At 47.4% G+C, this 23747-nt stretch overlaps 2 protein-coding genes and 1 long non-coding RNA gene across 9 annotated transcripts; all 3 read right to left on the bottom strand.

The window, feature by feature from the left end:
- Positions 1-67: 67 nt before the first annotated feature.
- Positions 68-10348, bottom strand: lva (lava lamp). Of its 3 annotated transcripts, none has more exons than XM_018014491.2 (8): positions 10135-10348; positions 9555-9803; positions 9419-9490; positions 4269-9359; positions 1115-3911; positions 923-1046; positions 618-859; positions 68-547 (listed from the first exon to the last, which is right to left on the bottom strand). In XM_018014491.2, the coding sequence occupies exons 2-8, from the start codon at positions 9633-9635 to the stop codon at positions 393-395; spliced, it is 8562 nt and encodes a 2853-aa protein (XP_017869980.2). In that variant the 5' UTR covers positions 9636-9803; positions 10135-10348; the 3' UTR covers positions 68-392. The 3 variants fall into 3 exon arrangements, with proteins under 3 accessions (XP_017869980.2, XP_089331724.1, XP_089331723.1); XM_089475598.1 differs by having other exon boundaries at positions 9555-9654; XM_089475597.1 differs by lacking the exon at positions 10135-10348 and adding an exon at positions 10056-10074.
- Positions 10349-10619: 271 nt separating this feature from the next.
- Positions 10620-14372, bottom strand: LOC108618439 (L-asparaginase). Of its 3 annotated transcripts, none has more exons than XM_089475600.1 (5): positions 14245-14372; positions 13650-13954; positions 12726-12961; positions 11693-12442; positions 10620-11625 (listed from the first exon to the last, which is right to left on the bottom strand). In XM_089475600.1, exons 2-5 carry the CDS (start codon positions 13879-13881, stop codon positions 10915-10917), a joined length of 1929 nt encoding a protein of 642 aa, XP_089331726.1. In that variant the 5' UTR covers positions 13882-13954; positions 14245-14372; the 3' UTR covers positions 10620-10914. The 3 variants fall into 3 exon arrangements, with proteins under 3 accessions (XP_089331726.1, XP_017869950.1, XP_089331728.1); XM_018014461.2 differs by having other exon boundaries at positions 13650-13964; positions 14245-14350; XM_089475602.1 differs by having other exon boundaries at positions 14016-14332.
- A 4369-nt stretch (positions 14373-18741) lies between these two features.
- LOC149267873 (uncharacterized) lies at positions 18742-20511 on the bottom strand. Of its 3 annotated transcripts, none has more exons than XR_016271068.1 (2): positions 19243-20511; positions 18742-19110 (listed from the first exon to the last, which is right to left on the bottom strand). It is a non-coding gene; the product is annotated as an uncharacterized LOC149267873 (long non-coding RNA). The 3 variants fall into 3 exon arrangements; XR_016271067.1 differs by having other exon boundaries at positions 18742-19652; positions 19747-20511; XR_016271066.1 differs by having other exon boundaries at positions 19747-20511.
- Positions 20512-23747: the final 3236 nt, after the last annotated feature.

Here is a 23747-nt window from a genome sequence, read left to right as displayed (position 1 = left end):
TTTACATGTCTTACGTTGCGTTAAATAACGTTATATGTTATACAAAGCAAAGGCCAAGAAATACTAATTTATTATTATTTACGTTCGTTTAATTTTATTTTTTGCTATTATTATTTAGTTTTTTCTCTTTTTTTTACAATTTTTACATATCTACAACATAAAACGTGGGCGTGTCCCTTGCATTGCTGCGACTACACAGTTCGGGAATAGCTTTTACTCTTGTTTTTCAATTTTTTTGTTTTGTTTCTCGGGGTTCGTCTTCGATTTCATTCATGCAAGGTACATAATATTTATATAGAACTCTAATGCTAATCTAAGTCGATATTTATTGTTAAGCAACTTGCTAGATAGAGTCAACTAGGCGCAACGCTGGCAAGGATCTTTGCCCACTGCTAATTGCTCGGCGATGAACGCGGCGAATGGGAAATCTGTTGCTGAACTGGTGACTGGGGAAGATTATGTGGTGTCTGCTGCGCCTCGTCCTCGTTCTTGTTGTTGCCTAATATCCAGTCCATAAGTCCGTAAGGGGCGCGCTGCCCGGATTGAGCTGTTTATAACGATAAATATAAATATATTAATATATTGGGCTATCACTGCAAGCCTTGCGAGGCATTTACTTGAATCCATTTCGAGTGGCTGTTGCTGTTGCTGCTGCTGCTGCTGGTTCTGCTGCTGTTGTGGCAGGTGCTGCTGCTGGTGTGCAGGTGGCGGAGAAGGAAGATTAGTTGTTGGAGCTGCGGCTGTTGGCGCTGCTTTCACCATGTCTCGCTGCAGCTGCATCATCTGCTGCAGACGCTGCTCGCGTTCGTCCACAATCGCCTTATCCTTGGAATGCTTCACCGTCTGCAGCTCGGCCAATCTGTGAAACAACACTCAGTTTAGTCGAATATCCATTATAAGTATAATTCAGTTGAAATCTTACTTCTGCTTTAGATCACTGCTGCTGGCTGGTGTCGCCGCGGCAAGCTCTCCGCTGCCGCTGAGCTTGTTGGGGCTGGATGAGGAGGAGGCGGTGGCATTGGCGCTGCCAGATGCTGCTCCACCTGCTGCAAAAAGAGACATATCATAAATCATCATTATTATTCTATTATTCGAGTGGAGGTGTCACACTTACTGCGCTCGGCTTCCAGCTGGCGCAGCGTGTCCGAGAGCTTGAGCTGGAGATGATCGCGCTCCTCGAGCAACTGCACCAGCTCAACGATCATTTCCTCGACACGCATATCCCGCTGATGCAGCATCATCAATGCATAGTCCAGATCAGATCTCAGCACATATTCCGACTGTGGGTCCTGCCCTGCTGTGCCGCTTGCTCCAGCCACGGGGCCGCTGCCCAACGAGTTCTGCAGCCGGAAGGGATCGTATTGCGAGGCGAGTCGCGCATACTCAGCGGAACGTATGGCCAGCTGTTCCTTCAACGTCACGATTTCCATTTCCTGTGTCTCCAGGGCGCTCTGCATCTTGGTCAACATCTCATTCGCGTCCTCCGTGGCGGGCAGTGGAGGTGGTTGTTGCTGTTGCTGCTCCTGTTGCACTGGCTGGGATGAGGCAGCCGCAGAAGCAGCCGCTGCAGATAGCTCTTCGATTTTCGCCTTGTATTCAGCCTCACGTTTCGCCAGATGCTCCTGCCATATTCTGGCCACTTCGCTGCATTTCTGCTCCACCAGTGCCTCCCATTGCATATTCAAGGCAGCGATATCTGGCTGCTGTTGCTGCTGCTGCTGCTCTTGTGGCTGTGGTTGCGCCTGCTGCAGCAGCTCCAGTGATCTACGTAACTCGGTTATCTCAATGTTCTTCATATCCAGCTCCAATACAGTTTGCTTCATCTTGTCCTCGAGCTCCAGGCTGCTGAGCACATGATTGTTGAGGACGCGCAGCTCCTCCTCCATGTCGTTCTTCTCTCGCTGGTGCGCGGCGCTCTGCTGGCGCAGCTGTTCCAGTTCCTGCTGCACCTGTTCCAGCTGCTGCTGCAGCTGCGACTCCGCCTGATTGTCCGGCTGCTCCTTCGACGGTATACTCTGCTGCTCCAGCTCGAGCTTGTCCTCCTGCAGCTGTTTGACTTGCATGCGCAGCATCTGCAGCTCCTGATTCTTGGTTAATATCTCTAGCACCAATTTCTCGGTCTGATCCTCACGCATTAGCTCCTCGATGCGTTGCTTGAGATGGACGATTTCGGATTCCTTTTCCTGCAGCAGCGCCATGCTCTCGTCACTGGGCGCACTTACTGCCACCGGCAGCTCCAGCTGCTTGGTTCTTAGCTCATCTAGCTGCAGCTGCAGCTGCTGGCACTCTTGCTGCTTGGTCTTAAGCTCCTCCAGTTGCTGTTGCAGCGGCTGGCCTTCCTGCTGTTTGGCCTTCAGTTCCTCCAGTTGCTGTTGCAGCTGTTGGTAGTCCTGTTGCTTGGTCTTCAGCTCCTCCAGTTGCTGTTGCAGCTGTTGGTAGTCACGTTGCTTGGATTTTAGCTCCTCCAGTTGCTGTTGCAGTTGCTGGTACTCCTGCTGCTTGGTCCTTAGCTCCTCCAGTTGCTGTTGCAGTTGCTGGTACTCCTGCTGCTTGGTCCTTAGCTCCTCCAGTTGCTGTTGCAGCTGCTGATACTCCTGTTGTGACTGCTCCATTTGCTGTTTAAGTTGCTCCGCCTCCTGGTTGCGCGCATCGAGTTGCGCTTGCAGTCGCTCCCGCTCTTGCTGGGCTTGCTCTTTCTCCTGTCGGAGCTGGGCCATCAGCTCCTGGCACTCGTTATTAAGATCTTGGTTCTCTGCCATCAGATTCTCGATTCGGGCCTGCGCTGCCTCATCGCCTGGCTGCGCTGTGGGCGTGGCAGCGGCACTTGCTCCCTCGCCCCAGCTTTCTAGCTGCTGCAGCTTGTCCTGTAGCTCGCGTATTCGCGTCTGATACATATGCACATCCATGTCCTGCCGCTCCTTCAGCTCGGCCATGCGTTCATTGCCTGCAGTCAAGACATCGATGCGCTTCAATAGCTTCTCCTTTTCCAGCGTCTGCTGTTGTAGCAGCTCCTCGGCCTTAGCTTGGCGCGCCTCCTGTAGCTGCAGCTGAAGCTTCAGTTCGTCCATGATGGCGCTGTCCAAATCATTGTTATTCGCATGGCGCGCTTGCTCCTGCTGCTCCTTGATGCGATACTCCTTGACGCACTTCATCAACTTGGCCGTTTTCGTTTGCAGTTTCGCCTTCTGGCTCTCCAGCTCCTCGATGCGAGTTAGCAGCGCTGCTGTTTCATCTGTCAGCTGCTGCTCTTTGTCAGCATTGGCCCACGGATCCTCGTCCACATCAACACCCCAGTCGCTTGTCAGAGGCGGTTGTTGTTGTTGTTGCTGCTGCTGCTGTAGTTTCTGTTGCTGCTCCTGCTCTGGATGGCAAATATATGCCTTCTTTGGTATGATGAGCTGCTCCTCAACGGGCTCCGTTTGCGGAAGACCCAGATCCAGGCTGGTGACAGCTGCATCTGTTACCGTTTCGTTGCCAAAGAACATATCCAGCGAAGGAGCTGCCGTCGTTGGAGCCACAGCTGGCTGTATTAGCGCCTCAACGGCTGCTACACGCTCACGCTCTTCTGCGGCAGCATGTAGCTGCGCCAGCTCCTGTTCGCGTTCGGCCAGCAGACGCTCCAGTTGGGCGCGTCGCTCTTCATGCTCGGCAAGCGCCTGATTGCGTGCCAGCAATTTCGTCTCTAGCTCCTTGGCATGTTTCTCCAGATCAGAAACATTACGCTGCAGATCCTCAATCGTTGGTTCTCCTCCACTCGACTCAACATTGGTCACTGCTTGAGTTTGGGGCAAGCTCATACCCAGATTCTGTGTGGTCATCCTCAGCGGTTGGGCGACAATCTCATCGAAAGGCGATGGCGCAGCTGCCGCATCGCCGCCAAAGAACATGGCAGGCGCTGGCAATGGCGCATTCTGCAAAAAATAATAGTGAATGTGTTTATTGTTAGTTTTGAGAGATTCGTTGGTAAAATTCAAATAAACCTCGACTTAGCCGGTTCATAAAGTTATCGATTAGTGTCTGCATTAATTGAGCTACAATGAACTTGTAATTCAGAAACATAGTTCCAGCAGTGCTGGAGTTCACTTTGCTAATTCATCGGAACTGGAGCCGATGCCGATAGTGAGTGATATCGATAGCATAGTATGGAAGAGCAATTCGAATTCAAATTTACTTTAAGCAAATCTTAAAATAATGCTGGCTGATTTTTGTTGGAACTGGGTAGAAGGTGTGTTTAATCTCTTTTTTAGTTCGTGTTCGGTGCTGCATACCTGTTCTTGTCTTTGAGTGGGTTGCATCATGCCCGACCAGGCCATCCAATCGTCCGTGGCTGTTGCTTGCGACTGGAAGCTGGCTGGAGCAGGAATTGGGGCTGAGGCCGCTTGCTGGCGTGCCACCTGCTCGATCTGTTCGTCAAGACGAGCCTGTAGCTGCTGGCGTGCCAGCTGCTCGGCCTGTTCGTCGAGACGACCCTGCAGCTCCACCAGCTGCTCGGTGAGTCGCTTGTTCTCGTTCTCAATGTAGACCTGATCGTCCGTTTGGTTCTGTCCCAGGGTGTCCAGCTCGGCAATTTGCTGCTGCAGCGCTTGCAGTTCCTGATTGTGATTGGCGCAGAGTGAGTCGATTTGGGAGCGCAGATTATCCATTTCCGTTTTGTCCTGTATGACCTGCATGCGCAGCTCCTGCAGCTCGAGCACATCCTGCTCGGCGCTGTCTTGTTGCATGCGTAGTATGGCCGCCTCCCGGCTGAGCGCAGCACGCTCACGCTCCACGTCGGCCAGCTCGTCATTCAGCCGTGCCAGCTCCTCGGTGCGTGCCTGCAACTGTTCTTCGGATCGCTCCAACTGTTGGGTCAGTTCACGCGTCTGCATGGCGGCGCGTTGCATATGCGCATTCATATCACACTCCAGCTCATCTAGCTCCGTGGCCTTGGCCGCAAGCTTGGCATCGAAGACCTGGCGTTGGTGCTCCAGCTCTATGTTGCGCGCGTGCAGCTGTGTCCGCAGCTCGAGTATATGCTGTTCGTTGTTGTTGGTCTGGTGCTCCCGCTGTGCCTGGGCCTGCTGGGCCTCTTGCTTGTACCGCAGCAGCATCGTCTCGTGGGTGGTCTGCAGCGAGACCAGTAGCTCGCGCGACTCGTCCGCCTCGCTGCGCAGCATCTTGATCTGCCTGTTCTGGACCAGTTCCCGTTCCATCAACTGTTTCACACGCTCGTTAAGCTGCGATTCCACCTCCGCCCGCTGGGCATGCGCCTCGCGCACTTGCTGCTCAAGCAGTTCAATCTGCTCCTTGGCACTCGCCTCATGTGCACGCAGTGATGCGGTCTGATCCTCGAGAGTCACACACTTCGATTGCAGCTCAGATATTTGTGCCTCCAGCGATTCTATGTAGGATTGATCCTGCTGCAGCTTGGCTTGAATGCCTTCGTGGATGGTTTCCAGTCGACCGATCGTTTGCTCAAAGTTCACCTTCTCTTCGACCATCTTGGCGTTCTGCGCCCGCAGCTGCTCAAGCTGCTCCAGCTGCTGTGCATGCTCCTTTTCCTTCTCCTGCTCCTCCTCTTCGGGCTGTGCCTGAAGCTGAGCACGGAGCTCGGCCAGCTCGCGCTGCAGACTCAGTATGGTGGCATTGCGGATCTTGATGACCTCTTTGGATTTATCAAACTTCAAGGACTTCACCTCCAACTGGCGACGCAACTCTTCTGCGGAGCCCTGTTCCGCTAACGCCATCTCCAGCTTGTAGCTTTCCTGGCGCAGCGCTGTATTCGCGTGAACTGTATTCTGCAGCTCGACCTGCAGGCGTTCCACTTCCTCCTTGAGCTTGGACAGGCTGGATAGCTTGGACTGCTGCTTGGCCAGCTGCTCGTGCAGACGAGCATTGTCCTCCTTCAGCTGATCCATGTCATGCAGCTGCTGCTGCTGTTCCTGGAACTGTTGCTGCTGTTCCTGCAACTGCTGTTGTTGCTCCTGGAACTGTTGCTGCTGCTCCTGGAACTGCTGTTGTTGCTCCTGCAGCTCCGCCACTGTGGCCCGCTCGCGCTGCAGCTGCTGCTCCAGCTCCGCTTGCTCGGCCGTGCGCTTCTTCAGGCTCAGGGCGTACTTTTTGAGCTTCTCGCGCAGCTCCTTGTTGCGCTGCTCGCTGGCCTCCAGCTCCTTCTGGCACTGCTGCAGCTCCAGCAGCTTCATGTTCGTCTCGTACTCGCTCTCGCTGTAGCTCTCGATCAGCTGCTGCTTTTGCTCGGCGACCAGGGCCTGCAGTATGCGCTGCTCCCCCTCCAGGGTCTCGATGCGGGCCTGGAGCTCACGTTTCAGACGCTGCTGCTGCTCCATGTGCTTCTCGTGCGCCATTTCGCTGTTGTTCAGCGACTGATCGAAGCGTTCCGCCTGCAGCTGCAGCTGCACCAGCTCAGCACTCTGGCTGGCTATCAGCTGCAGATGCTCCGCCTCGCTGGCACGCAGTTCCGCTATCACAGACTCCAGCTGTGTCACCTGCTGTTGCTCCTCCTCCACGCGAGCCCGCAGCTCAGCTATCAAGGCGTCTCGCTCGCGCTCCTTTTCCTGCTCACGCTCGCGTTCCCTTGCCCTCTCCTGCTGCTCCTCCTCGTCTACCTGGCCAATGGCCAGCTGCTTGCCCGTCTCCGGTGGGTCGCAGCTTTCGCGTAGCTCCTCGAGCTCCGCTTGAAGCGTAGCCAGCGTCGCCTTCAGCTCAGCATTCTGTGCCGTCAGCTGCTCGTATTCCGCCAAAGCTTTGCCATTGGGCGCGGTGACAGCGACAACTGTTTCCACCACGGTGACCGTCTCCACTGCGGTGCTCGCCTCCTTCACCTTCTGCAGCAGCTCCGTCAGCTGGACGTGCACATTCTTCGCCTCCTTGGCCAGCTTCTTGGACACATTCAGTTTGGCATTGCGATCGTTGGCCTTGCGATAGGCCTCCAGCTCCGAGCTGAGCTTCGAGAGCGAGCGCTCGCACTTGTCGAAGAGCGCGGCACCACCCTCGCCACAGTCCAGGGCAGCGACCACCTCGGAGGAGCGCTGCATGGAGCTGAGCTCCTGGGAGAGGTTCGATTTCTCGCTGAGCTGCAGCGACAGCTGTTGCTTGTCCCGCTGCAGTTCCTCCAGTTGGGCCTGAAGCGCTGCGCTCTCCGTCTGCAGCTGCTCCTTGGCGAGCTTCAGTTCTGTTTGGAGTGTCGTCTTCTCCGTTTCCAGCTGCTCCTGTATGAGCTTCAGTTCCGTTTGGAGTGTCGCCTTCTCTGCCTCCAGCTGCTCCAGCTTCAGTTCGGTCTCTTGAGTCGTCTTCACCTCCTGCTGCTGCTCCTCGGCAAGCTTTAGCTGCGATTGCAGTGCCGCATTCTCTGCCTGCAGTTGCTCCATCTTGGCCAGCACCTCTCGTCGCTCGTTGGTGAAGAGCTCAATCTTCTGCAGCAGCTCGTCGTTCTCGTTGCGCAACTGGGCGAGATTCTCGTTGACCTCTAGCTCAGGCACTGCCAGATCCGTTTGTGTGAGCTCGCTCACAAAGCTGGGCAGCACGGCGGGTGCAGTGGGTTGCTTGGTGTTGCTGCCGCTGGCCTGGTCTCCCTCCGGCTCCGCTTCGCCCTCGCTGCCTGGCCGCTGGCTAAAGCGCCGCTCAGTGGGTCGCTCTACGATCTCGATGGACTCAGCCGAGCTGGAGGAGCTCAACTTCTCCAGCTTATCGAGCAGCTCCATGTTCTCGTTGATGTAGTGCGTCAGCTTCTTGTCCAGGGCCTCCTTCTCGGCCTGCAGCTTTTGCAGCTGCTTCTGTTGCTCGACTGCCTCCGACTCCAGCTGTTGCACGCGCTGCGACAATTGCTCCTCCAGCTGCACCTCGCTCAGCTCCGACTCAACGCGAGCTGTTTCGCTGCCCAGTTGCAAGGCTTCCAGTGCTTGCTGCAGCTCCTCCTTCTGCTCCTCCAGCAGTCGAATGGCTTCTGTCTGGCCAGCGGATGGGGTTGGCTTGCTACCTTGCTGTTGCTGTTGCTCCTGGGCCGCATCCTCTTCGACATGGGCCAGTTGCCATTGGCCCTTCTCATCCTCTAGCACTGTGATGCGCTGCTGCAGCTGCTCGTTCTCGGCGGTAATCCGGGCCAGCTCCTGTTGGGTATCCAGGCTTTGCAGCTTCTGCAGCTGCTTCTCCGCCTGCTTGCATTTGAGCTTTAGCTTGATGTTGCTCTTGTTGCACTCGTCCAGCTTCTGCTTGAGTTGTTGCAGCTGCGCCTGCAGCTGTTCGTTGCCATCGCTGGCGTCTTCGTCTAGGAAGATGGGCTTGCTCTTGACGCTCTGGGCGAGCTTCTCCTCGAGCACGCGCAGATTCACGTTGAGCACATTCAGCTCGGTGGTCTTCTCCGCCAGCTGCTCGTTTTGCAGGGCAATGGTGGCCTCGAGCTCAGATACTCTGAGGGCGTTTGGCTCCAGCTTTGGCGTCTGCTCCTCCTTGCTGTCGCGCAGCTCTTGCAATTCCTTCTCCAGTTCCTGCAGCTGCTTGGCCAGCTCCACATTCACCTGGGCGTCCGTGGAGACCAGCGCTGCCGCCTCGGCCGCTGCTTGGTTAGCCTGCTGCTCCAGCAGCTGTTCCCTGGCGCTGTGGAGCTCTAGTCGTAGTGCTTCCAGCATTTCGCTGCTATTCTCCAGCTCCGCATTGCGTTCGCGCAGCTGCTCGATCTCTGCGTGCAATCGTGTATTCTCCTGCTCCTGCAGGAGTCGTTGGCTGTCCACCTGTTCGCCCTGCTGCGCCAGCGTCGCCTCCAGCTGTTGGATCTGCTCTTCGCGCCGTGTCAACTCGTTGCGCAGATCGTTTAGCTCCTGCTGTAACTCCTGCTCCTTGCGGTTCTGCTTCATCTCAATGAGGCGCATCTTATTTTTCAGCTGCTTCAGGCGCCCCTCTTCGCTCGGCTGCTGTTGCAACTGCTGCTGCATCTGTAGCTGCAGATCTGCTGCGGACCAATGCCTGGAAACAGGCGCCGCTGTAGCCGGCGCACGCAGATCGCTCATGGAGGAGCCCAGATCGATGCTCTGCCGCATGCCCGATTTCACCGACTGCAGTGATTTGGCCATGTCGCGTTTGCGCTGCTCGAGGAGCGCACGATTTTGCTCGGTGCGCTGGTTCAGCATTTGCAACTTCTCGCTGCCCGAGACATCTTTTGTGGGTGTGGCCAGCGGTGTGGACGAATCGTGTGAGGGCAGCTCGTGCAGCAGCACTTGAGGCGAATCGGGATTGCGCACCTTCAGTGTGGACAGCCGCTGGCCCAGCGATTGGAGCGATTCCATCGAATCGCTTATGCTGGGCTTGCCCCGACTGCCATCCTCGGATTTGCGCAAGGCACGCTCACGCAGCGCCGTGAGACGTTCCTATCACGAATTGGACCCAGATTAATCTCTCAATTAACATGAAGCTATGCAAGACTTACCTGCTGCTTGAACAGATTCTCGCGCAGGCTATCCAGTCGCCCCTTCCCACCAGTGCCACCAGCAGACACATGCTGCAAAAGCGAATCGCAAGCCAAGTTAGCTGGAGACTGAGTTGGTTATGCGAGCGCAGCTTACCTGAGTCAGTGAAACGTCTGCGGAGCTGCTCTCCTCCTCAGGCTCATTGGGCGGCATGTGCTCGGACATTTGCCCGGACATGATAAACAAATTTAACTACCTAAACACGTTTACAATAAAATTAGCAAAAAAAAAAAGGAAAAACAAAAAAAAAAAAACAAGAGGAAGCACTGGCTATCTCCGGAATGGATATATCCAATGTCGTCGCGAGTGTTTCGTGATGTTCGTGCTGCTAACTATCGACATTGACTGAAATGGTAAAAGGACGTGTTCCCTAAATTAATCCAAAATATTTAAGACAAGTTTGGGGGGCTCTCGCGTTTGAAATTTTGGACAGATTTCGTGGCACTGACGTGTGCACTTCTTAGGTGTGTGCGTGTGCGTGTACGTGTGTGTGTGTTTGTGTTTGTGTGCGTGTGCCTCAATGTGTGTACGTCTCTAGACAAAACAGTTTTGCAAATGTCTTCAAACACGCACACACATATAAGGACACACACTCACGCTGCCATCGCAATTTACAAGGGGAAAGCGATTTTTTAGCACAATTTAAGGAAAATTTCATTGAACAACAACTATTTACCAATTATCATTAAGCAATGCTAACAAAAAGAAACTTGAACACCAGGGCTCTACAGTCGTTCTACTGCCCTAGTTTGGCAATCGCAGGGCCGTTCTTGTCGTAGACGCGATAGTATCGATTGGGAATGGTCCAAACTAATCGGCCGCAAATGTATTGTAAAAATAAAATTTTTGAAATATAATTTTAGAAATATAATTTTTGTATGTGTACGTTGACTTACGTGACCAGTTTGTCTGATTATGAATATTCTATGTTGATATTGTTTCAGTTGTTCACTGGCTTACAGCCTACTTAATTAAAGTATGGGCATTCAAAAATGGCTTTTTAGTTTTTATTTTTATATATTGCTAAAATGTGAACATGAAGAATTTTATAAACCAATTCTAATATCATTTATCAACAAAATTATGAATAAGTTCATAATAATGAATGAATTATTATAATGAACTGTTAATCATATGTATCGATCCAGTAATTCAAAATGATTTTTTTTATCGAAACTATCGAGATTTTCTTTATTCATAACCGTTAAATTCAAGTACATAAGAATTCGAGCTCAAATACATAAAACTGTGTATAAAATTCATTAGTGGAAAAAACTACTTAGCAACAATATAGGCTAGACTAGATTTGTCTAGGTGTGCACAATACAAGCGATTTAGTTATATGTATATGTATGCGCATACATACATACATACACAGGCGTGAATATAGCAACTTTAAGAAATAACCATGAGCAGCAACTACCGTAAGAGCAGACTGTTAAGTATCCGGCTCCGGCTACGTCTCGTCGGGCGTTAGAAGACGCACAACCTCGGAATGGCCGCCACGTGTGGCATAGTCCAACGGTGTCAGTCCAATCATATCCTTCAACTCTGCTCTCTCCGTATTTTCCAGAAGGTACTTCACCACATTCGCATTGCCATGGAGCGCAGCCACATGCAATGCTGTGCGTCCCGAGGGATCCGGCAAACTTAAATCGGCACCGGCCAGCTGATAGGATTGCAGGCGACGCAGTGCACCACGAGCTGCAGCGGCGCACAGCTGCTCGCCCAGGGCACGCGAGGATCCAGTCAAGTGGGCGCCACAACTGATGAGCAACTGAATGATCTCAGCATTGTCCGTCGCGATGGCCTCCTGCAAGGCCGTGCGCTCGCACAGATCCCGCTTGTGCACCGAGACGCCGTTCTGCAGCAGGAAACGCACAATGGCCACGTCGCCTAGCTGGCAGGCGAGATGGAGCGCCGTGCGCTGGTCATGATTGGTGCCAGAGAGATTGGCGCCATAGGCTTTCAGATTCGTCAGCTTCTTGATGTTGCCCTCCATGACGGCGGCATTGATCATGGCCGGAAAGAGCGTGTTGCCCAGTTGATTGAGCTCCTCCGGCGACGACAGATGCAGCGAACGAGCCACTGCATCGACCAGGTCGTAGTCCTTCATTGAGTGCGCACCCATAGAAGTCAGCTCGCCGCGCAGATTCGACTGCATCATCTGGACAAGGCATAGATTGTAATTTATATCAGATTTGCTAGCACAGTTAGCTTCTCTGTTAACCCACCTGCTTCTTCACCTCGAGCGACCATTCGGATTTGCCTATCACGTAGGCCAGCTTGGTGAGCGCCGCCTCCGGTGTCATATCGTATCCAGGAATGACGCCCACATCGAACAGCACCTTGCCGGTGTCATAGATCTCGGCCACCGAGCCATTCGGACACTGGGTGCAGTTGATGATGATGACGCCACGAGCGGCGGCCGCTTTCAGTTCGTCGATCAGATCCTTGCGATTCGATGGTACATTGCCTGAGCCAAAGGACTGCAGCACGACGCCGCGCATCGGCGGCGCCAAGAAGGCGCGAAACGTGGCCAGCGAAATGCTGGGAAAGATGCGCAACAACCCGACATTCTCGTCCAGCTGCGAGTGCACGCAGAAACGCTCCACGGTGCACGGCCGGAAGATCAGGCGATAGTCCACGTTCACATTGATGCCGATCTGCGCCAACGGCGGCACATTGGGTGAATCGAACGCATCCAGCGAGTTGGAGCTAACCTTCACAGTGCGGTTGCCGCGCATCAGCTTGTTCCCAAAGAAGATGCACACCTCCGGTATCACATAGTTGCCGGCAATGATCAGCGCCGAGGTGAAGTTATCCTTGCCATCCGTCCGAGTCTCGAAGATCGGCAGCTGGCTGCCCGTTATGATCACCGTCTTGCCCAGGTTCTCCAGCATGAACGACAGAGCCGAGGCCGTGTACGAGAGCGTGTCTGTGCCATGGAGCACCACGAAGCCATCGAAAAACTCGTACGATTGCTACAGAGTGATAGGTGGAGCATTATTAGAGAGCAAGCAAGAGAGGGGGATATTGCAGGAGAGAGGGGGAGAGGGAGAGGGAGACATTGAGAATGTGTCTGTGCTTGGCTTATCTAACTTTATCGTTCTCTCTCGTTAGCTATGCTTCTATTCCCTCATATCTCTCTCTCTCTCTCTCTCTCTCTCTCTCTCTCTCTCTCTCTCTCTCTATTTCTCACTCTCTCTCACCATTTCTATCTCATTTCTTTTCTTCGCCCTCTCTTTTCATTCCTTGTCTACTCACGTAAATATCCTTGGCAATGCGCGCCCAATCATCCATGGTCATGTTGCTGGAGTCGAGCAGTGGCGAATATTCCGTCACCTGGTAGATGATTCTCCTCGCCTCGCCCTGAACGTAGGGCAGCACCAGCGGTCCTATGGAGGCGCCAGCGCCAAAGTGTCGCTGCGCATAATCCTCATCGTGAATATTCGGATATTTGCGGATAAGACGAACCAAAGCGTTCGGAATGGGCGCCAAGACTGAAAGAATGAAACTAGGCTTTCAATTCGGAAAGAGAAGAATAGTGAAAGAGAGAGAGAGAGAGAGAGGGTGGAAAATGGAAATTGAAAAGAAAGAGAGGAAGCAGTCGATGTGAAGGGGAAGGAGAATGAAAAATGGGAGAATTATTAAATTCTGCTGAAGCGTAGATTAGAAGAAAGAGAAGAAGTTGGAAGTTGGAATAGGAAATGGATATATGGAGACTGCGAGATAGAGAAACTCAGTTGAGAAATTATATGGAAATGAAGATGAAAAGATAGAGAAGAATAAGATAACTACGTGATGAAGATTGAAAGATGATCTTATCTTCTATCTGAATTGAGGAATCTCAATGGAGGTTGAAAGTAAGACAAGAGACTATTTTAGATATAGAAATGATAATGAAACAAGAGATTAAAGGGAAGAGTGGGAAATGATGAGATAAAGAAGAAATTTGAAGATCATGGCATAGAAATGGAACTAGGGAAACCAAAGATGAGGAGTAGATCGGGAGAGGATTGGCATATATGTAAACTTAAGATGCGGAGGATATCGGGGTGTAGGCATTGTTTTCAATCCATCCGTTGGGTAAGCAATTGAGTCATTATTTCAATATGATGATTGGAAGAGACACAAACTAAAGATGAGAAGCACATAGAAAGGAAGTGTTGGATCCTTTGGGATAATTACCATTCCGTTCGTTGCGCATCATTCCGATGGTGCCGCCCGTATAGATGACGCGAACGCGTGCCTCCTTCGAGGCGGACGGAATCAGGAGACTGTCGCCGCTCACGTTGCGACGCATTGCCAGCGGCTGCATTGTGGGTGATGGGGGCACCGTCTCGCTGGGCTTTTGTTTTATATCGATTGCTGGCGCTCGGATCTGTAGATGGCCGTCGGTTTCATCGCCGTTGGAGCACATTATCAATGTCAAAAGGTTGCCCGTTCGAATAAACAGTTACTGTGAATTCGACGACTAATCGCTGCGAAGTGTTCTATGTTTACCTCGAATTAATAATAATATAATATAAAAATATTAAGTGCTATATTACAAACCGGGCAATGTGTATGCATCTACATATATATATATATGTGTGTGTGTGTGTATGTGTGTGGGCATTTTGTGTTTGTTTAACCAATTTGTTATCAAGCAAACGGCAAATGTAAAGCTGAAGCAAAGGCGAATCGAGGGGGCATTCGCCTTTTGGTTTCTTATTAATTTCGGTAGTCATGCCAATTAAAAAGTTATATCTTATCCCGATAACGGCACATATCATTCACAAACCTATATTTATTTAAATACATATCTACTCCCAACGTGCTTATATGTACATATATAGAAAATATATCTCTGCGCTTGTGTGTGTGCGTTTGTGTACATTAAACTTGAGTCTTACAGTTGAACAGCTGTTGACCTCACGGTCTGGCAGCGCTGTAATGCTCAGTGTGGCCTGACTAACATATTGAGATGGTGCGCAACTTGACTAGCTGCTTGTAGACTGGAATATATTCGGAATGTGGTCAAAAAGCGCCGATTGGAATTGGAATTTTATACGAAATGTAACGGCTTTCATAACGGGCCACAGAGACTAACAATATTGGTTTCGCATATTAAAAAATTCATGTGTGAATAAATAAATAAATACACATGTAAATATATTGACAGATAAATTTGGATTATAAGCTCATACAAATTTTAAGCAATCTTCTTCCGAATAGCATAAAATGGTTACACTTAGCATAGGAAAATATTAGCTCTCCAAAATACACTGTTACTCGTGCTAAAACTCTGGAGCACAGCCACCATAGAGTAGGGGTGTCCAAGAAATATGAAAATTTTTCTCTTTATGTACTGTAAAGCAAATCAGAAATGATTTCTTTTATAAAATAAGCCTAGGTATTTTTTTTGTTTTTTTTTTTGTTTTTTTTTTTTTTTTGTTTTTGTTTTTTTAGGGTTTTTAATATATCTACTGCGTAAGACTTTTTTACTCTATTAGAGAAACATATCATGAAATTGTATGTTAAACAATTCATTGATTGTTATTCTTTAAAATTGACCCATGGTCAACACTTCAGCATTTTGATAAATAAATCAACTCAGAGTAAAATCGACATTTTTATTTTTAATATTGCTCATCCCTAATTGCTGCTGCTGCTCCTGTAGTTGCAGCATCTTGCGTCTTATAGCAATTTTAGCAATGGCTATTATCGGCAACTGCAACCAGGCAACTGAATGTCCACCTCGTGTTCAGCCACATCAAGATGTTGTAGTTCTTTTTGTTGTTGGATTAATAAAACTGAGGCTTGTTCAAGCTATTACGATAAGTCTGAAGCGCATTAGCCTTCAATTAATTTGGTAAGCTGCGAGCAGCAGCTGTCCACGTGCTCTGTTTTTCTAAGCTGCAAAAATAGCTCAAAGACTTTCAACAAAAATAATAAAAGAATAAGCATTTAAAAACAATTCAATTTTGCTGACATTAGTAAAAACAAATCACGTTTTTATCAAGGATATTGATTCCTTTTCTTTTTGTTGCATTAAGCCTTATCGATGTCTACATATCGATAACATATCAGCTTAACACTGATCTCCAATGCTTTGTACTATCTCTGTCTCGCTCAACTTTCTTTCACTTTATCGTTTGTTACCCTGTTGCAATGGCAGCGATTTCCGTTATGTTTGCTTGATAAACTTTGTTACTTTATTTTTGAAGCGTCTTGAAGTGCGGGTGGCTCGCTGTAAAATACGCTCGTTTGCACCTCAAGTGGCAATCATTTGCCTGGTAACCCAGCCCACTAACCACCCAGACGACATTCACACAAGCCCAACCAGCTTGCCACAGGCGACATTATCGCTGCTGCTGCTGCTGCTGGTGCTTTGCTGCGCTCGCTAATCACCAGACGAAAGAGTGCGAGCGGGAGAGAGAGAGAGAGAGAGAGGCTTGCACTCAAACAGGAAGCAGTTGAGCGTTTTTATGGCAAGTGTGTTTGTGTGTGTAGGGAGGGGGGGGGGGGGGAGGGGGGTGGGTGCCATCACACATACAAATAGTAGCAAGGAATTGTGGTTACATTGTATTGGTAACTGCATGATGACGATGATGATGATGTTAATGATAATGATGAAATGTGACAGTTACAGGAAGAAAACCGCGATTCTAGGCGACGCTAACGAACAACAATGGAAATATTTGTAATAACGGCGCCAGTGACAACAACAACAACAACAACAGTGGAAGCATCAACATCAACGTCAGCCTATGACAATGACAAGGCAAATAACGTGTCGCCAAAAAGAAACTTCAGAGCGCCGCAAAGTCTCAGCGGCAACAACAGCAGCTCGAAGAGCTCGAATTACGCAGCCAATTAGAGCGGAGTGCGTGACACGAACAAATGCGTTTAAGCTTAACGAATGACGAATGTTTTTTTACAATTAAAAATATGGATATAAAATGTCTAAATTGCTAACTGAGTTTTAATATTATTAAATTAAAAAAAAGTATATACTAAGAAAATATATTTAATTAATTATTAATAATAATAAACTACATAAAAATGTGTATATGATCAACACATATATGTATATACACGTTTGTATGTACATGTAGGTATTTTGCCATATATTCATCGTCAAAACTATCGCATCGAAATCCAATTGGCAAAGCGCTCATCTCTAAGCGCAGACCCACACCGCAGTCATGTCGCTTCCTTGATGTCTCTTCTTCTTTGTATTCGGCTCTTCTCCTTCTTATTTCTCGTCATCTTGTCTTTTCATAATTTTTGCCTCACATGGCTGGGATAATTGAGTGTCTCGCTCACTCCCAAGTGGTTTCAACTATAATTACAATGGCGTTCGACGCGGCCCTGTAATGCTCGGCACAGGGAAAAATCTGCGCTGCTGCTGAAAAGTAGGCAACATAAAATTCAAGCCCTTCGACGTTTAATGAGCAGTCGCCGCTTTAACATGAGTAAAAAACGTTGCCAAGCCGACAGAGTAGACTGAAGGGTGCAAGCGAGAGAGAGAGAGAGAGAGAGAGAGAGAGAGGGAGAGTGCAGGAGATGAGCTGCATATGTATGTGTTTGTGTGTGTGTGTGTGTGTGTCGCCTATATATTTACAGCTACTAAACTGTAATCGGGCCACACACCGGAAGTTGAAATGACTTGAAAATTTATTGCATTTGCTGTCGTCGTTCTGGTTGCTGTTGTCCTGGTTATACACTGTACGCAAAGTGCAGTGGGGCATATTGGTTTCGTGAATGTATGCTAGATTCACCAATTTTTGCTGCAGATAGAAGCAGCTAATTATAATAATAATAATAGTAATATAATAATCTGTAATTATTTTGATAGAGTCCAACAAGACCTGCTAATTGCGCAAATGCGTGCAGAGTATTGCGCAGTCGTTGCATTGCTTGCTTGCACTTGCTCTGGCTGTTATTGTCGATGTCGCTGTCGTTGTTGTTGTTGTTGTTGTTATTGTTGTAGCTGTAGTTGTTGTTTTTGCTGTGCATTGAGGAGGCAAACGCTTGACTGCTTCTGATGCTGGCAACGTGGCCGTCGTCTGCGGAAGTGGCACGGCAGTCAATTGGAGCCAGTTGCAGAGATTTGGCGACGCCGGCAAGCGGCGATTGCGAAATTGAATAAGCCCACAGCGCCCAAGCTTCAGATCCTCAGTCCACAAACTGAATTCTAGCAGCTCCTCTACGGGTCCGTGGCCAAGCTCAACCTCATGTGAATGTGTGTGTGTGTGTGTGTCTGAGTGTGTTTGTGTGTGTGCGTGAGTGTTTTTCCTCTCTCTACTCTGTTCATTCTTTCGTCTGCTCTTTCTCCACGTTCTCTTTCACTCGTCGTCTGCATGCTTCGAGCGTTTTACTGCTCATAAAAATCCATTAAATTATTCAAATTGCATAGCAAAACACTTTTGCAAAGACGTCAGCATGCAGCGCCACGCCCCGCTGAGATTTTGGGCGTTTACCGTTACCCAGCCATCTACCGCTTCCCCATCTATACGAATGTTTTTGTTTGATTTCTCTACCTCGATTCATTCTCGGTATTTTTTTTCTTAATTTTTTTTTGCTGTTCTCCTTTTGCTATTTTTCCGCGTTGACTGCTAAAAATAAAAGGCGACTGGCGGCCGGCAGCCGGCGGCAGCAGCAGCAGCAGCTAGCAAGCGCACTGAGGCATGCAGCAGCACACACACACACACACACACGCTTGCTCAGTCACACACATACACACATGCCTGCACTTGCAGCTCGCATTGAAAAGCCTGAATTGCGGCTTCTAATCAGTGTTGCCGAAACTTTTTCAGCAAAAGTAGCAAAACCGAAGGTTGAAAGTAGCTAGAAGTAGCCAACTTTCTTCTAAAATAGCTGAAAAAGTAGCAAAAAAGAAAACAGTGCTGTTTTTTCATAAAAATTTAAATTAATTGTGATAATATTTCATCTATGACCACCAACTCGTCATTTTCACCAATGTCATTTTTATAATTTGCCTTTTTCAGGTAGTTGGGCGGAACGCTATACTCATAGCAACATTTGCCATGTCGGCGTAATCCATATCTATAAGTAAAATCGCATATATATATATAGCAACATATAGCAACATTTAAATTATACTGATAAAAAATGAATTTTCCATAACATTTTAAAGCTTACCTTTTCTTCAGTTGTAGTATTAATTCTACACAAAACTCAGTACATTTAAATCGTACTTGGTATTCCTCGGCTTTGTCCAGATTTAACGTTTTTACTTCTTTCTCAAATGCGTAGCCAAGGTATAGGTCTCTCTTAATGTGAGATCCAAAATCACTTTTTAGCACATCGATGTCATCGTCTGGCGGTATGACGGTATGCGTTAGTGATTTTATCGCAATCAACAGTCCTTCAGCAATTTAGTTGAGTCTATTTTCTTACTTTGAAAACTTTGGTTAACCCTCTGCATATCTTTTAATATAGGTCGTAGAAATAGAAGGTATAGAAAATTCACTCTATCGCTGTACATTGCCTGCAGCATTTTGGCTTTGGTACACTTTTCCTCTATTGCAGCAATCGAGAAATGCAATTTCAATTCCTCCCATTGGTCGATCACCCTTGCTACTGCTAACTCAATAGAGAGCCATCGTGTTTCGCAGACACGTGGAATTTTTAATGGAGTCTGTTTTTAATATGATACAAATTAAAAAGTTTAACAATACATTACTATACATCATTATATATACATGTAAGCAAAAACACAAAACACCACAGACAAGACGACACAAGTTAAAAGCACAAACACGTTCCAAACCTTATCATCATTCATTAGCTCGTAGATTTGCCTATAGGCGGTTTGTCGATGAGCACTTTTTGAGAACCAATTATAGGTCTCATAAATTAAATACTCGAGATCTTCTGGCAATAACTTTTTACAGGCATAGTTGACTGCCAACTGCACTGAATGACAAACGCATTTTATGAGCAGTAGATCCGGTGAATGTTTTTTGAGCTCCACGTAAACGCTCTTGTGGGAGCCAACCATCACACTAGCGTTGTCCGTTCCAATGCCTATTAAGTTCTTTGCATCTAATTTCCATTTATGCAATTCCTTCAACAAAGCTTCACTTATGCAAGTGGAATCACCCCTATGGACTTCTACAATGCTTAAAAACGTAGACACCACCAAACTGCGACTTATCGAATAATAATTTATCACTACACCTACATATATAACCACATTAAAATGTGCCAAGTAAATTATTAAAAATAACATTAAATTCTACAAGAACAATTATAGATATGTAAATTTACTCACCAAGTAGTTTTGTAATTGCGATATCAGTGGATTCGTCAATAATTAAACTAAACTTGGCATCGCCAATATCGGCGCGCAAATCCTCGCAAAAGTGTGGTGCTAGCACGTTCTTAATTATGTTCCCACACTTCGTACGACGCAATTTTAAATCAGCTGTCTCCGGCTTAGCACAAAACTTGCGAACGCACAACTGCGCCAAATGGTCAACTTGGGAAATGGCAGTGTGCTCAGCACAAAAAGGCACAAAGCAACCTCCTGCTCTATAGTTTTGGGTAGTGGTTCCACCTCGAAGGTAATTTTGTTTTTCTGCCCGAAGCCCTTACTATTAGAAACATGTTTTGCTGTTGCTGCATGTTTTTGCAAATGGAAGATTTTTGCCTTTATCGTGCACTTGCAATAAGCGCAGTACACTTCTGTTGGATCTGCGGGCACTTTTCTCACCCAGTCTTTGAATTCTGGCTTTGTAAGCCATGCGTCTCGGCACTTTTGATTATAATTTGGCATTATTTATGGTAGTCACGCTTTCCTGACGCTTGCGAAAAGATATTAAGTTTTTGAGGGATAGTTATCGATAGTGATATCGATGTAAACATTTTGCCAATGTAACCATGTTGCCCAATTCTGTTAAAAATTCGCTTGCATTTTAGCTAAATGTAATATTTGAAAATAGCCAGATTTGTAGCTAATAGCTGTTTGAAAATTTTTGTAGCAATCGGCCTTGAAAAGTAGCCAGATCTAGCTACAGAATAGCTGATTCGGCAACACTGCTTCTAATGCTCCTCGGTGTGGTTGTGTGTGTGTGTGTGTGTGCGGGCTTTATTGCTTCTGTGGGCGTGGACATATACCTACATACATACATACATACATACATAGCATGCGTGTTAGCACAATATGTAATTTAACTTGTTAATCCGCGGCTAATCCCAACAAATAAATTGCACATAAAACTCGCTCGCATTGTCTTTTATTAGAAATTGATGGCATCTCCTCAGAAAGGTAGAGTGTGCCCTCGCTAAGTGCTAAAGAGATAAAGATTATAGTGAAGCTAAACAGATTTTATTTAATTGTAAGACGGGCTTCACGTTAAAGAGCAAATAGTATGATTTACGTTTTGAAACGGGCAGAAATTTCGAGAAGATCTTAGTGCGCATCTTAGCGAATCTTCACTGTATCACAATTTGTAAAAATATGTAAACAAATATTATTGACACAAATATGTTACTTAGCTATAAGTGAAGGTGTCAAGCTTAAAGGATTGCAGACTCATACGTAGTCAAGCCTCTAACATACATTCACACATATGTCCATATGTATATGTATGTATGTGATTTGGTTTGCATATTAATTTAGCCCTACGGTCACGCCTACCGTCGCCTGGCTGGCCGAAACGTAGCTATTACGTTTTCTGATCAGTTTGGCGTATGTATTACGTAATTTGCTCAGCGCATTACGTGGCATACGTAATTACCGCAGCGTGTGCGTGCTGCCATACAGAACACACACACACACACACACATACATACAAAAGACGAGCATGTTTTGGGCACTGTTTCAAGGGCGTCATGAGGCAATCAACAGTACTTTGTTTCGCTTTGCTTTACATTGCCGCTTCTCTTTTTTTTTTTTGTGTATCCTGTAAACCAGACTAGCACAGGGTATATTTTGGCATAGTTATTGAACATTTAAAAAATATGAATTTGTAGTTGGAACAGCTTGAAAGTCATATGGCTACGAGATAGACTTGCAGTTTGATTGCTAATTCGCTAATTGGTTCAATTGGTACAGGGTATTCATCAGCCGCTATCTATGCCTTGCAGTTGTCTTACTTGTTTTGCTCCTGCTTCTGTTTATGCTTTTGTGGGTGTGTCTGTGCATTTGGCATAATGATAAAAACCAACAAGCGCCAAAGTGCACAGTGTGAACGCAGCCAAACGAAACGGAACGCAAAACGTAAATGAAAATGTTGCCTGAAATGTTACGCTCGCTGCTTCTTCTTCATTTCACATTTGTTCTTTTTTTTCGCTTCATGAAAAATGCAAAGCAAAAGTCATTGTGGCGTGTGTACGAATGTGAATGCATGCGAGAGCGAGAGGGAGGCATATATTGTGCATGCCTCTGCACATGTGTGCGTGGGTGAGTGTGTGTGCGCGCACATGTTTATGGTCCAATGGGTGCGATTACTTTGGCATGTGCATTATGCAAAAACAATGCGAGCAAAAGCGAAAGAGAATGTATGTGCATATAAATACATGTGTACATGTGTGTGTGTGCGCCTGTGACTGTAAATATTAGCCGAAACGTTTGGGCATAAAATGACCGTTTTATATGTTGTGTTCCTGCCGTCATTGGTGTTGCATTTCTTATTCGCTATCTTTGTTATTGATGGGCAGCATTAACGATATTTCCGCCCCTGTGTCTATCGATATGGGATTTAAAACCAAGCCTCGCGCTGCAACTGTCGTTAATTGAAAACGCTTCAATTGGGGTAAACAGCGTGTCCAATTAATAAAGAAAAAAATTCGCCTGCTTCCGTCTGCTGACACGCACGTTGTCTTTGCTGCATTTTAATTAATTTTTAATGAACTGTGAATCCCAGTCTGTGTGTGTGTGTGTGCGACAGTCGTGGCTGAACACTAGCTTTGTGATTGCTATCAGCCGTGGCCATGCATATCGATATTTTTCTCTCACTCTCCCCTCTCCACTCACACACACACAAGCACAAAAGGCAGCTCAATGAGGAATCAGCGGTAAATGAACATGTTTTGCATGTGAAGTTTATTGTGAATGTGTATTGTGCGAAGTCTATCAAATAATTTCATCACGCACTGCCAAATGATTGCTGCTGATGTAGTCGTGGTCCATCAACAAAGGCGTCAACATCAGCCATGTGCTATCGATATTGAACTGCCATTCAAACATATCGATATGTCAGACAGAGTCTGAAACAATAGCAACAACAGCAACCGAAACAGCAACAAATTTCAGCAGACTGCTGCAGGTGCTTTAGCTGTCGTCTCAACTGAATCGAACTGCCAGCAACCTGTGTGTACTTGTGTCTGTGTGTGTGTGTGTGTGTGCGTGGGAGTGTATTTTGGGCACTGGCTGGGCAATTGATGATGCCATTGGCATTTGGCATGCAGAGCTCCCGCTGTTGCATGCATATGAATGTTGTGTGGCAAGGCTGGCAATACAATACGCAACTGATTGAATTGCATGTAAATTAACTTGCTGATCCGATTAGAGCGCAAAGACGACAGCATTGCCAAAATAAATAACAGCACAAGAGGAATAACAACTAGTAGTTGCCTCTGGCTTTCCCATTTACCTGTACTCAATACTTATTGGCGGTTCTTGATCCACTCACACACACACACACACACACACACACACACACACACACACACACACACGCACACAAATATCGACCCCCACACACGCACACAGTTGGCAAAGTTGGCAGAGCACAATTTAATTTCGATGCTGTGGCTGTTACATAAATGAAATATTTCGTTGCATACTTTCGCAGCAATTTGTTTGCCGTGCTGCACGCTTAACCTCAAGCGCTTTGCCTTGCTCTTCCGTTCAACTCCTCGCAACTCCGCAAACAACGTAGCTCAGGAGCTAAGCAACTCGGAGCTCACAAGTTAAAGCCACTCGACTCCAGTTCGGTTGCGAGCTGTATTGATACTCTCATATCCCGGCCTACAATCTATTTCCAAATCGTTGCCAATGGATGATCGTGATTGTGATTGTCATTGTCATTGTCATTGTCATTGTCATTGTCATTGTCATTGTCATTGTCATTGTCATTGTCATTGTCATTGTCATTGTCATTGTCATTGTCATTGTAATTGTCATTGTCATTGTCATTGTCATTGTCATTTTCATTGTCAATCCTGATACCTTTTTTCCTCTTCATTATTCAATATCCTTAGAGCGCATCCCATAGTCTGGCAATCGATTGCAGTTCACTCTTGCTGTTATTGTTGCACGTTTTTCAC

This window comes from Drosophila arizonae, chromosome X (assembly GCF_054131065.1).
Source record: "Drosophila arizonae isolate 15081-1271.41 chromosome X, UAZ_ARI_1.0, whole genome shotgun sequence".
Classification (NCBI taxonomy): domain Eukaryota; kingdom Metazoa; phylum Arthropoda; class Insecta; order Diptera; family Drosophilidae; genus Drosophila; species Drosophila arizonae.
This window is presented reverse-complemented; position numbering and strand designations above follow the sequence as displayed.

What these genes read in the sequence shown, in the direction of transcription:
- lva (XM_018014491.2), bottom strand. Translation starts at nt 9,635, where the DNA reads ATGTCCGGGCAAATGTCCGAGCACATGCCGCCCAATGAGCCTGAGGAG. An exon ending in AGAATCTGTTCAAGCAGCAG is followed by an intron (nt 9,360 to 9,418) that starts GTAAGTCTTGCA and finishes AATTCGTGATAG; the next exon opens with GAACGTCTCACGGCGCTGCG. An exon ending in CCACTCAAAGACAAGAACAG is followed by an intron (nt 3,912 to 4,268) that starts GTATGCAGCACC and finishes TATTTTTTGCAG; the next exon opens with AATGCGCCATTGCCAGCGCC.
- LOC108618439 (XM_089475600.1), bottom strand. Translation starts at nt 13,881, where the DNA reads ATGTGCTCCAACGGCGATGAAACCGACGGCCATCTACAGATCCGAGCG. An exon ending in GATGCGCAACGAACGGAATG is followed by an intron (nt 12,962 to 13,649) that starts GTAATTATCCCA and finishes TCATTCTTTCAG; the next exon opens with TCTTGGCGCCCATTCCGAAC. An exon ending in GCATTGCCAAGGATATTTAC is followed by an intron (nt 12,443 to 12,725) that starts GTGAGTAGACAA and finishes ATCACTCTGTAG; the next exon opens with CAATCGTACGAGTTTTTCGA.